Source organism: Enhydra lutris, unplaced genomic scaffold (genome assembly GCF_002288905.1).
Source record: "Enhydra lutris kenyoni isolate GAN:26980312 unplaced genomic scaffold, ASM228890v2 scaffoldscaffold68, whole genome shotgun sequence".
NCBI classification, from domain to species: domain Eukaryota; kingdom Metazoa; phylum Chordata; class Mammalia; order Carnivora; family Mustelidae; genus Enhydra; species Enhydra lutris.
This window is the reverse complement of record NW_019154152.1, coordinates 14,447,918-14,462,019: the sequence shown is the minus strand read 5'-3', so window position 1 is coordinate 14,462,019 and position 14,102 is coordinate 14,447,918. Positions and strand designations below refer to the sequence as shown.

The window sequence follows — 14,102 nt, the reverse complement described above, 5'->3', positions numbered from 1 at the left end:
CTGAAAAGGCTACATACTATATGACATTCCTGAAAAAGGCAAAGCATGGAGACAGTAAAAAGATCAGTGGTTCCCAGGGGTTCTAAAAGAGAGAAAAAGGATGAATAGGTAGATTTATCCTAGGAGATTTTTAGGCCAGTGTCATTACACTGCATGATACTGCATGGTGGATACATGATACTGTGTATTTGTCAAAACCTAGAGAACTGTACAACATGGAGCAAACCACAAAGTTAATATTCTACTAATATTAACTCAACAGTTGTAACAAATATATCACTCTAATATAGGATATTAAGAACAAAAGAAACTGGGAAGAGAAGAGGGGAAATAACTTTCTGTACAATTTTTCTGCGAACCTAAAACTACTCTAAAAAATAAAGCATATTTTAAAAAAAGTGATAGAACCATATCTCAAAAAAGTCAATTTCACTGAATGTTTATTTGATAAAACAAGGCCCAGACACATTCTACCAGAGATACAATTAAGTTTGCTGACTAAGTTTATTAATTTATCTTTCCATTAAAATACTTCCTACCAAATCCTATGACACCACACTCTAAACTTTACTCAGACTCCCTTTTTACTCAGACCCCTTTAGGGGCCAGAATTTTCCTCCAGATAAAATCTGAAATCCTGTCCCACAATAAACATATATGTGCTTGCACATGTTTGCATTCACACACAATTACTGTCCTGTGAATGTGTTTGCCCTCATCTCCTGGTCTTTATCAAGTGTCAAAAATATACATTACATGATTTTCTATGACATAAATCTTAACCAAACAGTAATATTTGGTCATACCTAGTAAATTCTTATCTCCTTCCTAAAACATATATTAATTAAAATTGTAATGAGAAAAAAATTATTTTCAATAAACTAAATAGGTTTATCAGGCAGGTAAGAAACTTGAAAAGATGAAAGTCAGCATCTCTATCTGACTTACAAATATTGAAGAAGCAAGGGCACTCAGTGAGATGAGAAATGGTATGGCCTTGTTGAAGCAACGGGCATGGAAAATGACTTGGCAGTTGTGTGGAAAGTACTTTATAGCTATTGTTTCTCACCCAAAATGCTTTCTTCCTCATCACTGAAATACTGATTCTAAACAGATGGCTTGATCATCTGTTAAAGACATTCAAGCCGAGAAAACAAGCACAAAAGCTTATTTCCAATCATCTTTATTATATTTGACTGGAAAACTCTTATGAAATATGAAACATTCCTAAGCAATTTTTCTTGAACAAAGCAAACATTTATGAAGGGCATACTATGTGCTTCTAAATGAATGAGAAATGTTATCTGCTTTCTACGAGCTTGGGTCTAATAGAGATAAAAGCCATTTTGCCCTATCGACCCACTGTAAAAACAAAGACCAAAGTCAGTGAGTTTGTTTATCATTAAAGAAAAAGGAATCAAGAAACAATTTGGGTTTCTTTAGTAATTCAGTAGTGTGATCATGACACTCTAGTGTGTTTTTATATCACTTAGAGAAAAAAATATGTAAATTCTTCAGGAGCAATCTTTTCCCACAAAGAAGTGTTCAATTTTCACAACTTGAATTTCTCCATAAAATAGCCAAATTGAATTCTACCTGGTCGAGGAAAAAAAAAAAAAAAAAAAAAAAAAAACCAAAAACAGGAAAACAACTTTTCACAGAACACAGAGATCTGCCTACTTAGAGGGTTAATCTGTTCTATTCCAGGGTATACAGTCAAATTGGGAAATATTTTCTAGAATCAAAGAACCACGGGTACAAGTTAATCTAAAGACTAAACTAATACAGGAAGGCATGTTTACAGTGTGTTTGTGTTATGGTCCATGTGCAGAAACTGGCCCACTTACAGAAATGTATCAAGTCATTCAAAACCAGGATGGTTGGCTCTAATTTCTGAGGAGTAGAGTAAACAAACCTGCCCAAGTGGGATCTGGTTCTGCTTCCTTTCCAATGCATCTAACACAAGAGCTCAAAGACCTTAATGTTCTGTAAGTATCTTCTAATGAGTTTCTGTGTTCTATTTATCTGTTTACTCCTAGTTAATGTCACATGTGCATCTCCAATGGATCACTGTTAGCTGGATTTTGATGTTTTTATACAACATGTATCTGTTCTGAAAATCAGTTTCATCTATTTGCAAGCACACACATTCCTATTTGTGGGTCTTTACAAAGACAATGATGGGCAATGTTAAAGATTCATTTCAGAATGACAGACTAATTTGTACTAAAGGAAGCAATTTTCTTTAGATCACACTGGAGCTAAAAAGTCTTAGACAAAATGTTCTCAAAACATGGTCAGGAAACCATGAGAATTTCTGAGACCATTTCAGCATCTGTGAGATCAAAAATATTTTCATAATACTACTAAGCTGTTATCTCCCTTTTTCACTCTCATTTTCTCATAACTATATAGCAGAGTTTTCCAGAGTCTCTAAGATTTGTGGTATCACAACAGATTGATTGCAGAAATAAATGTGAGAATCCATCTGTCTTTTATTAGCCTAGGCATCATCAACAGATATATGCTAAGATCTTTGAGGTCTTAATAATTTTTAAGAGCATAAAGGAGTCTTGAGACCAAAAAGTTTGAGAATGGTGGCTTAGGGAACATTCATCTATATTAGTTTTCCCACAAAACCTGGAAATAATTAACAATCTGGGGAAAAGCTATGAACTATGGCAGTTGTCCTATGAGAACAAATTTGCTTTTAAATGTCATTTGTAGGTTCTTTCTATTGCACTTACACCTTCTCAACCACTAAGAAAGGGAAAATATTTCCTTAGGAAAAAACTTAATCCAACTCATTAATTTCATAGACTCAGTGGCAATATAAGGCCTAGAACCCAGGTCCAGCTAGGAAGATAAAGCAAAAGATATATAATAATAAAACATACATACGTTGGGTCCCTGGGGGGCTCAGTTGGTTAAGTGACTGCCTTCAGCTCAGGTCATGATCCCAGAGTCCTGGGATCGAGTTCCACATCAGGCTCCCAGTTCCATGGGAAGTCTGTTTCTCCCTCCGACCTCCCCTCTCATGTGCTCTCACTCTCTCTTTCTCTCTCAAATAAATAAATAAAATCTTTAAAAAAAAAATACTTAAGTTCTACTTCCACTATAAGAGAATAAGCACGTAACAAACTTGTCCTCTCATAAGTAATAGCTCCAGACTCTAATTAAATTACAAAAAGCTACTACCTGAGGATTCTGGAGATTGATCAGTGACAGGTAAATTGTGGAGAGACTCAGAACCTGGTGCAAGCAACCAACACAAAGTGTGAATTTCCTCTTTTCTGTAGCTTTGTGCTGAGGGTGGCTGCAGTCAAACTCCAAAGAAAGACAACCATCTCTCTGACCAGGGGAACCAGGGGAAAAGAGATCATACAATCAAGGCCACCAGAATAGAGGAAGCCAGAGAATGGACACCCAGATTCTGTTTAAATTCAATATGAATCTCTGAATCATAAACCACACATGTATGAGGCAAACAGAAAGCTGCTGGGCCTAAAGGTAAAAGTACTGAACTGAATGAAATCTGAGCCAAGGTCCATTGCAGGCATGACAGTTTGAGGCTAACCAAGCTGACTACCTGCTAAAATGAAAACATCAATGTTCTTCAGAGGAAAGTAACAAAATCCAGACATTGCACAAAATTACATTCACATTGTCCAGGATACTATATAGTACTACCCAATATATGAAGAGCCAGGAAAATGTTATTCACTCTCTAGGGAAAAGACAATCACCATATGCCAACCCCAAGATAACAGAGATGTTAGAATTATCATACAAAGACTTTAAAGCCACTATTATAAATATGCTGAGTGAGAAAAAGTAAAATATTCTTATAATGAATAAAAAGATATGACATCTCAGTCAAGTCCCAGAAAAAGTAAATAACTCTCATAATGAATAAAAAGATAAAATCTCAACAGAGGACTAGAAATAGTAAAAGCAGACACTTCTGCTTCTGGTCAAGATGGAATAGGAAAAAGGAACACTGATCAAATAATTTGAGCAGGCTACAGTAATCCTACTACCAATCTGATAAAATAATTTAAAACACTGTATTTCAGGGTGCCTGAGTGGCTCAGTGGGTTAAGCCTCTGCCTTCAGCTCAGGTCATGATCTCAGGGTCCTGGGATCAAGCCCCGCATCAGGTCTCTGCTCAGCAGGGAGCCTGCTTCCCCCTCTCTCTGCCTGCCTCTCTGCCCACTTGTGATCTCTGTCAAATAAATAAAAAAATATTAAAAAAAAAAAAAACACTGTATTTCAACATCCCTAATAAATATAGCATAAAATCCTTGAAATTATTTCTAGATCAAATCCAGCAAGATACAAAAAAGAGTATATACTGTAATCAATTCAGGTTTATTCCAGAAATGTAATGTTAAACATCTGAAATTACAGAGAATCAATGAGAAAAATCACATGATTATTTCAATAGATTCAGAAAAAGCATCTAACAAAATTCAACATCCATTCATGATAAAAACTCTCAGAAACTAGGAATAAGAGGGAACTTCCTAACACCAATAAAGGTATTACTATCATTATGCTTAATTAAGAAAGGAGGAATCATTTCCCCCATGAACAGGAACAAAGAAAGGATTTCTACTAGTATCACTTTTATTCAATATTGTATTGTATGTTCTAGTTATAGAAATAAGTCAGAAAAATTAAATAATAAAGCACACAAGGCAGCCCAAGTTTGCAGGTATGGTTGTTTACACAGAAAATCTCAATAAACATACAAAATAACTCTTGAGAACTAAAAAGTAAATAGAACAAGAATGCAAGATACTAGGTTAATAAATTAGTAAGAACTGTATTCTTTCCTACTAGCAACAAACAGGTAAGACTGTGGACTCTGAGAAACAAACTGAGGGTTTTGGAGGGGAGGGTGGTGGAGGGATGGGTGAACCTGGTGGTGGGTACTATGGAGGTCACATATTGCATGGAGCACTGGGTGTGGTGCATAAACAATGAATTCTGGAACGCTGAAAAGAAATAAAATGAGAAAAAAAAAAAAGAAAAGAAACAAAAATTCAAAACCAATCCCATTTGCAAGAATGCCTCCCCAGAATTCAAATAAACTACTTAGGAATAACTCTTATAAAAGATGTCCAAAATCTTTATAGTGAAAGCTGCAAGATATTGGGAGAATTAAAGAAAAGTCTATAAAAGAAATAAATGCCATGTTCCATAGACTCATTATTGCTAAGATGGCAATTCTCCACAAACTGATCTACAAATCCTTATCAAAATTGCAACAGGCTTTTTTTTTTTTAAAGAAATGGATCAACTGATTCTCAATTCACTTGGAAATACAAAGAACATGGACAACCCATGTAACTTATAAAATGAACAAAACTGGAGGACTTGCCCTACCTGGTATTAAAACAACAGATTTGTAAGAGACTTTGGTATTTGGTAAAAGGTAGACATATAGATCAGTGGAACAAAACAGAGAATCCAGAAATAGATGAACACATATTTGGTCAATTAATTTTGGACAAATATTTTAAAACAATTAAACCAGAAAATACCATTAAATCAACTGTATATTCATATAGAACAAAAAGAACCTTACTGAACTTGTACAAAAAAACTAGCTTGAGATGGATCATAGATCTAAATGACAAGCCCCAAACTATAAAATTTCTTTAACAAAACACAGAAGAAATTGATGCAACTTTAGGTTAGTCAAACATTTCTTACAAAGAAAACAAAAACCCTGCCTATAAAATAACATTAAAAAATACATTTTATTTCATTAGACTTTTAAACTTTTGCTCCTTGGAAGACATCATTAAGAACATGAAAAGGCAAGTCACAGAACGTTAAGAAAAATACAAATATACATGCAAACATGTGCATATACACGCACTCTCCTCTCTCCTTCTCCCCTTCCCCTCTGTTTAACATAAGAAGACAGAAATCCCATTTAAAAATGAGGGGAAAAATATGAAACTAGTCCCCTCTACTGGAATGAAGGCTGGACTTAGTATTTTGCTTCCAAAAAATTTAGCATGGAAAGGATACTCCAAAGGAGTATAATGGATAAACCTGGGGGACACTACCTTAACCAAGTAGTGACTCAGGTAAATATCAACACTGATAAGAAATAGTGATTTAAATATAGGAAGGAATGAGAAACTGTCCTAGATCAGAGAAGCCTAGGAAGGCATGACTAAATTCAGTGTGGTATCCTGGGCTGGATACTGGAACCAAAAAAAGGGATATCAGAATCTAGGCTAATCACGGCAAAACATCAGACAAGTCCCAATCAGGAGATATTCTATAAAATATCTGACAAGTAATCCTCAAAATTGTCGAAGTCATTAAAAACAATGAAAGCCTGAAATATTGTCACATCCAAGAAGAGTCTAAGGAAGCCTGTCTACTAAATGTAATATGGGTTCCTGCACAGGATCCTGGAAGAGAAAAGAACTTCAGGTGAGAATTAAGGAAATCTCAAGAAAGCATGGATTTTAGTGAATGATGATTTATCAGTACAGATGCATTAACTATAACGTTAAGGTAAAATGTTAGTAACAGGAGAAATTGGTTGTAGGGTATACTCTTTGTACCATCTTTGTAAAAATTCTATAAATCTACTATTGTTGTAAAATAAAGTTTATTTATTTAAAAGAAAGACATGAGTGGAAACATTGGTGAAACCTGAATAAAGGCCACAGCTAATGGTAATGTATCAGTGTCAACTTCTTGGTTTGATAATGTACCATGTGAAATGTAACATGGTTATAGAAGAGGTTAATATTAAGGGAAACCAGATGAAACTCAAATGGAAACTCTCTGAACTATCTCTGCAAGTTTTCTGTAAACCTAAATAGTTTATTTTTTTTAATGGGCAGAAATAAACTTACACTTCTTAAAGATACACAAGTGACCAATAAATATATGAAAAATGTTTATCACAGAAATGCAATTATAAACTAAAATTAGAGAACACTACACATCCAATAAGAGAAGAGCTAAAATTAAAAAGACTAACCTTTTAAATGAAATGGACAAATTCTTGAAAGACATAAATTACTAAAGCTCACTCAAGAAGCAGATAATGTCAATAATCCACAACTAATAAAGAACTGAATTCTTAGTTCAAAATCCACAAAGAAAATTTCAGGCCCAGATGGCTTCACTGGTAAATCCTACCAAACATTTAAGAAATAATTCCAATTCTACACACATCCTTTTAGAAAATAGAAGAAAAAACACTTCCCAAATCACTAGTTATGGCCAATATCACCCTGATAACAAAACCACACGAACAGATTATAAGAAAACAAAATTACAGACCAATATTCCCTGTAAATATAGATGCAAAAATCCTTTAAACAGGGGCACTTGGGTGGCTCAGCCAGTTATCCATCTGCCTTCTCTCAGGTCATGCTCCCGGAGTCCCAGGGCATTGTGCTCCCTGCTCAGCAGGGAGTCTGCATCTCCTTCTCACTCTACTCCTCCTCCGGTGGTGCTTTCTCTCTCTTGCTCACAAATACATAAATAAAAATCTTTTAATTTATTTATCTTTCTATTTATTTATTACTTTATGTATTTATTTACTTTTTTAAAAATTTTTTTAAATCTTTAAAAATAAAATCTTTAAAAAAAACTTGAAACATTTTAGCAAATTGAATCTGGCAATACACATAAAAAAATAATAACTCCTCATGAACAAGAGGGGCTTTCCCCAAAAATGCAACACTGGATTAACATTTAAAAATTAATCAATGTATTTTATCATCATTATACAAGAACATGGGCAAAAATACAATTATCAACAGATACAGGAAAGGCAGCTGACAAAATCCAAAACATATAGGCAAAAATTCAAGATAACAATGGCAGAAATTTCATAAGAAATGTAACTAAATGTCAAAAAGATAAGTTGTCTATTGATGTAGTATGAGAAGATGCGAAATCTTTAAAAGCCATCAAGTATGAACTCAATTTCTAATAACAGAGGTACTTACATTTGGTCTTACAAAGTGTTCTAATTTCTTTCAGCATCAAGTATGTCTTCTTATTATACATAGGCTAAAATTATTTTATTTATTTACTTATCTATTTATTTACTTATTTGAGAGAGAGAGCCAGTGAGTAGGCAACAGACAGCACAAGCCAGGGGGAGAGGCAGAGGGAGAAGGGAGAAGCAGGCTCCCCACTGAGCAGGAGCCCTATGCGGGGCTCAATTCCTGGACCCTGGTACCACAACCTGAGCTGAAGGCAGACGTTCAACTGTCTGAGCCACCCAGGTGCCCCTAGATATAGGCTAAAATTAAAGTCAATTCTTAAAAATTGAAAATGCTTGGGTTGAAGTATAATGACCTTGGGCCAATTTAGAAAGGAATGAGGGAAAAAGGTAGTAGGTAAAGGTTTCTAATTTGCTACAGATAAGTTGTAAAGTAGAAAATTAACAAGTAAATGGTATTATTCCCTGAAAGAAGACAAGTAAACCAAAATTTGTCTTTACTTGTCAAATGATTATGGGAAAGTTGTTTCCTTTCTTCAGGCCTCATTCTCCGTCCTTTTTTTTAACAGTTTAATGCTTGTTTTTAATCCTTATTTAAAAACTAAATAAATAAAAAGACAAAATATAAGCCCCAAATAGTGTCACTTAGACCAAGTTCCCAAACTAACCTCCTCTAGAAATGCAGTCTTATCTGGCCAGCCAAGAATCTTTCAAACCATGCTAGTAAGATTGCGACTTTGGCCCTCTCTTTCCCCACAAAGAAGATGAGGCAATCCACAAGCTAAGAGACCTTGCTTTTACTCCTAGAAAGCCGCCTTGCCTGGAAAAATCCTTTTCTTTTGCTAATAACTTTCTTGCCCCCACCCTCCTTCTATTAAAAACCTTGCATTCTGTAGGACTCTTTGGAGAGAGCTTTGGAGCTCTCTCTAGAAGAGGTGCCGCCCCACTGATTCATAAATCATTTGAAAAAGTCAAGTAGATACTCAAATTAACTTGGTTGAATTTTGTTATTTAACATGCTAGATTCATTTGTAAATCTAATATTTATTGAACCTACTATGTGTTAAGCACTCTTCTAGACACTGGTGAATACAGCAGTGAAGAAACACAGACAAAAATGTCTCCCCTCACAGAGATTAGAGAGACAGATAAATAAAATACCAATGTAAAATATATAGCATGTTAAAGGGTAATAAATACTATGGAGAAAAATATAACAGGGAAGGGAACAGAATGTACTGAGGAGGGTTGGTTTTAGGGAAATTATATGGGAACTAGATGATGCCTAGGTTCACCTTCAGTTCAAAAATCAATAATTCTTGTCTATGTTGACCAGGCAGCATAAAAACACACAGTGAACCTCTGAACCTGACCTCCTTAAACTCACACATTCTATCACCTTGCTTGGTGTGTCACCACTTATATTTTAGAAAAATAGGATTAAACATACATTTTTCCATACTGAGACAAAACATATGCTGTCATTTAATGAAATAAGTAATTTCTCAGTCTTGCCTTGGGAGACGAAAAAAAGAAAGAAAGAAAGAAAGAAAGAAAGAAAGAAAGAAAAAAACCCTAGCAATTTGTCCTCAAAGGTTCTATAAATGTGGCATTTCTATACACTACAGAAAGGCTTAAAATTAGCTGCTTTTTCTCCTTTTCCAATATATTTGTAGTCTGGCTTTTCTTCCTTTACCAAGGCTGAGTTAAAACAAGAGGTGGTTTAACAGCTTCTCCAAAACGAAGATTTTCCAAAGGCAAGAAAAATCAGATGGATAAGCATTACTACTATAGCTATTATAGCTACCATATTTTGTATGCCCGCTGTGAGCATCAGACACTTTATCCATCAGGTTGAATTATATGAAACTGCCATTTATGGGTCAAAATCAGCAATTTTATATAGTTTAAATACATCATCATCCATTCACTTCAAATTCCATGAGAGAGACATCTCTGTTGATGGCTAACTGTGCTGTTTTTCTATAGTTCATCTATTAAATTACTATCGCTGGCATATCTTCAAGATAATACAGAATATTTGTTTAGAGGTACAAAGGCCTTCTCCTAAGTTGATGGTGCTATAAATGACAACTGGAAGATACTGCCTATCTAGGACAAAACAAATACTTCAAGCCTTTTTGGTTAGGACTTAATTTGAGGATTTGAATTGTATTTTAACTATCATAATCCATAGCACAAATTTCATCAAAAGCTAACCATAGCCATGTGGCTTCATTTTGAGAAAAGTTCAATTTATTAGTTATGCCTACTATTCTGCTTACAAAGACACAATCTTTATATCAAAATTAGTATTTTTGTCCACTAGAAAGAGTATAAAACAACCCCAAATTATACTAATATATTAAATCCGTCTATTTGGGTTGGAATTTCTATTTCTTTGGAAATGCCTCATCAATCTTTCCCAAAAGGAATCTTTCCCAAGAGAGAACACCATCCCTAAACCAACCTATTAAGTCCAATCCAATAATTTTAAATTCATCTTTTAAAAGGAGATTAGTCCCTAAAGTTCGTTTTGTTTTTTTTTTTTCTTTCTGGCAGCTATTTCTTATTCACTATACAGTTGGCATCTAGAGTTTACATTGGTAAGACATTAATAAAATAACGTTTAGTTATTTTCTAAGTAATTGTATGTAATCTCAAATTTCACCTAGCGGCAAAAGGCAGGCACTCTGCATGTTAGATTATAGGAAATAGGAAAGTGTTCTCCAACATTTAAATGCCAACATAAGTCTCAGCAAAACATTAGAAGAAAAAATAAAGCTTTCCGAAAAAGAAATTAATTAATATAAGAAGAACATGATGATCACATTTAGAGATCAAGGAGTCTAAACAAGTAAACATATTTTAAAACCTACCAGTTCATTGCTTGTAGATGTGAGCCTTAGCTTTTCTTCAATTTCCTTTCCAATTTTCTGAACAGTTACCTGAGTCTGTTTAATTGCACACTGGGCTCTATGAAGCCTACAAATAAAAGTTGCAGAAAAATTTAAGTGAGTTAACTATAAACTTTTAACACAGAGCGACAGATATAAATGGAACAAAGTGAGGACAAACCTTCCAGGATAAGCAGAACTAGTAACCAACTCAAACTGACCATTTCATAATTCCCTAGCATATTTATAATGAAATAAACAGGAATTACTGTGGACCCTAAAAACATCCTTTCTATTCCTGCCTGCCTGCCCACCTCTGATATACTGAGAGCTAAAATGGCAAACTCACAGGAGTCTGGAAGACACCTTAGAAAATAATCTAGTTGAGGGGGTTCCTCGGTGGCTCAGTTGATTGAGCACCTGGCTCTTGGTTTCATCTCAGGTCATTATCTCATGGATCAAGGGATCAAGCCCACAGTCAGGTTCCACACTGGGCAGGAAGTCTGCTTGAAGATTCTCTCCCTCTGTCCTTCCCTCAATGTGCTCTCTCTATAGATAAATAACGTTTGTTTTTTGTTTTTGTTTTTCTTAAAGGAAAGAATTTGGTTGAATTCTATCATGTTACAAAGGTGAAAACTGAAGCCCAGAGAAATTAAGTGGAGTGTTAAAGTCACCAGGAGAAGATCACTGATAACAAAAAATATTACCTATGGGTATATACAAAGAAAAAAAGAATTAACAATAATCCCAGTTAAAGCAGCAGTAGCCACTCTGAAACAAGAAACACTGAAAAAATTAAGAACTATTTTTCTTTTTTGCCTTCATTATCGGTTTGCGTCTTTCTTAATCTGTTGGTCTTCAAATATAGCTTATATATTTCTTTATACATATATACAAATTGTCTTTATTTTTAGATATCATGATTTTCATATAATGAAAATGAATTTCATTAGTAATCTACAAAACAACTACTAGAACTAATAAGGTCACAGGATCCAAGGTCAATATACAGAAATTCATTATATTTCTATACACAGGTCTTTGTTTCACAATCACAATTCTGATCTCAGAAGGCTTTCATTTTTTTAAAGAAATTAAGAAGCTGATACTGTAATTTATAAAGAAAAACAAAGACTCTAGAAGAGATAAACCCAGATACACTTTTTAAAATAAAACTACAGGGGCGCCTGGGTGGCTCAGTGGGTTAAAGCCGCTGCCTTCGGCTCAGGTCATGAGCCCAGGGTCCTGGGATCGAGCCCCGCATCGGGCTCTCTGCTCAGCAGGGAGCCTGCTTCCCTTCCTCTCTCTCTCTGCCTGCCTCTCTGCCTACTTGTGATCTCTGTCTGTCAAATAAATACATAAAAAATTTAAAAAAAAATAAATAAAACTACATAATCAAAACAATATGGTACTGGCATAATGATGAAAACATAGATCAAAGGAACAGAGTAAAGATTAAATAAATAAAGCTACACATATATGGCCAACTGATTTTGGACAAAGGAACCCAGACAAACTAATGGAGAAAATAAAGTTTTCTAAACAAATGGTACTGGATAAACTGGCAAAAAAAGTTAATTTCATTCCCTACCTCACAGCACATGCAAAAGATTAATTCAATGACAACACAGTAAACATAAACCCTAAAATCATAAAACTTGTAGAAAAAATAGAGAATCTCTTGCAACCCTGGGGGAGGTAAAGATTTCATAGAGAAGGCATGAAAAGCACTAACCATAAAATTAAAAATAGATAAATTGGACCTCACAAAAATAAAAAATGTCTGTACATCTAAAGATGGCATTAAGAAAATGATAAGCAGTCTGGGAGATGATACTTGCAAAACATCAATCTGACAAAGGACTGTGTCTGGAGTATATAAAGAACTCTTATAAATCAGTAACAAAAAGACAACCCAATAAAAAATGGGCAAAAAAGTAAAATTCTTCACAAAGTTGACATAAGAGTGGCCAGTAAGTACAAGAAAAGGTACTCAACATCTTGGTCATCATGAACATGCAAATTAAAATCATAAGAAGATGCCATTTTACACCAGCTAGGATAGCCAAAATTAAAATAACAACACCTAATACTAGCAAGGATGTGGAGCAACTTGTATACATTACCAGTAAGAGTGTAAAAAAGTACAATTTGGAAAACAGTTTCTTATAAAGTTAAACATCCATCTAACCTATGACCCAGTATTTCTACTCCTAAGCATTTACTCAAGAACAGTAAGAACATATGTCTACATGAAGATCTGTAGAAGATTTTCATAGAAAACAACACAAATGTCCATCAAACAGGAGCATTAATAAACAAACTGAGGTATAATTCTACTCATCAATACAAAGGAAGACACACTGAATCACACAACAATCTGAACTAATCTCAAAAGCATTATGTTGAGTGAAAAAAGCCAAGAACAAAAAGTAGACTGTATGATTCCGTTTATACATAGTTCAAGAACAGGTAAAAGCAATCCATGATGACAGAAATCAAGAGTTGCTGTGTGGGGTGGGACTGACTGGTAGAAGACAGGGGAAACAAAGGGAACTCCCTGAGGTGATGGAAATGTCTAACGTATCTTTCCTGGAGTGCGGGTACATAGCTATATGCAGAATTTATACTTAGGATCTATGCATTTCACTGTGTAAATTTTACCTCAATTTTTAAAAATCATTCAATGATTCTAACCTGAAAGATAACCTATATACAAGGTGAACATTTTCAGGGATTCGATGGCATCGGGAACCAATATCAGGAACACAAGCAAAGACATTACTACCTCTGCCTACATTATGATGATGATGATGATGATGATGATGATACTATACACCAAAAATATTCATGACATATTCTGCACTTTCAGAAATTGCTTGATAGTTATTGAGGATTTCTTAGATCATCTAAAAGGGCCATCTAAAAGGGAGCAACTTAGGTCATCTAGAAGGGAACAACTCTTACTATAGCTAGTTTGCTCATGAGCTAAGTTACTCAAGCAACTTCCTCGAGGCTCCTGTGGAATCCAACAGAGGTTACACTCCATCCTACTGTCTCTTGCGCTGGGAATGCATGTGTACACACTCTCTTGGTAGTAATACTCTCTTACAAAGTTGGCTCTACAGAAATTTAAAAGCAAAGAGAGGCCCCTTGTCATGCAGTCCTAGCATTTATCTCCAGCCTCATTTCCTGATAGTCCTTAACTT

General features: G+C 34.7%; 1 protein-coding gene across 1 annotated transcript in view; it reads right to left on the bottom strand.

The window, feature by feature from the left end:
* The window catches only part of LOC111159380 (UV radiation resistance associated), a 324,480-nt gene that overhangs the window by 174,294 nt on the left and 136,084 nt on the right, over positions 1–14,102 (bottom strand). The window contains exon 7 of the mRNA XM_022521795.1: positions 10,876–10,981. Coding sequence (XP_022377503.1) covers positions 10,876–10,981 — 106 coding nt within the window. The remainder of the gene's footprint in view (positions 1–10,875; positions 10,982–14,102) is intronic.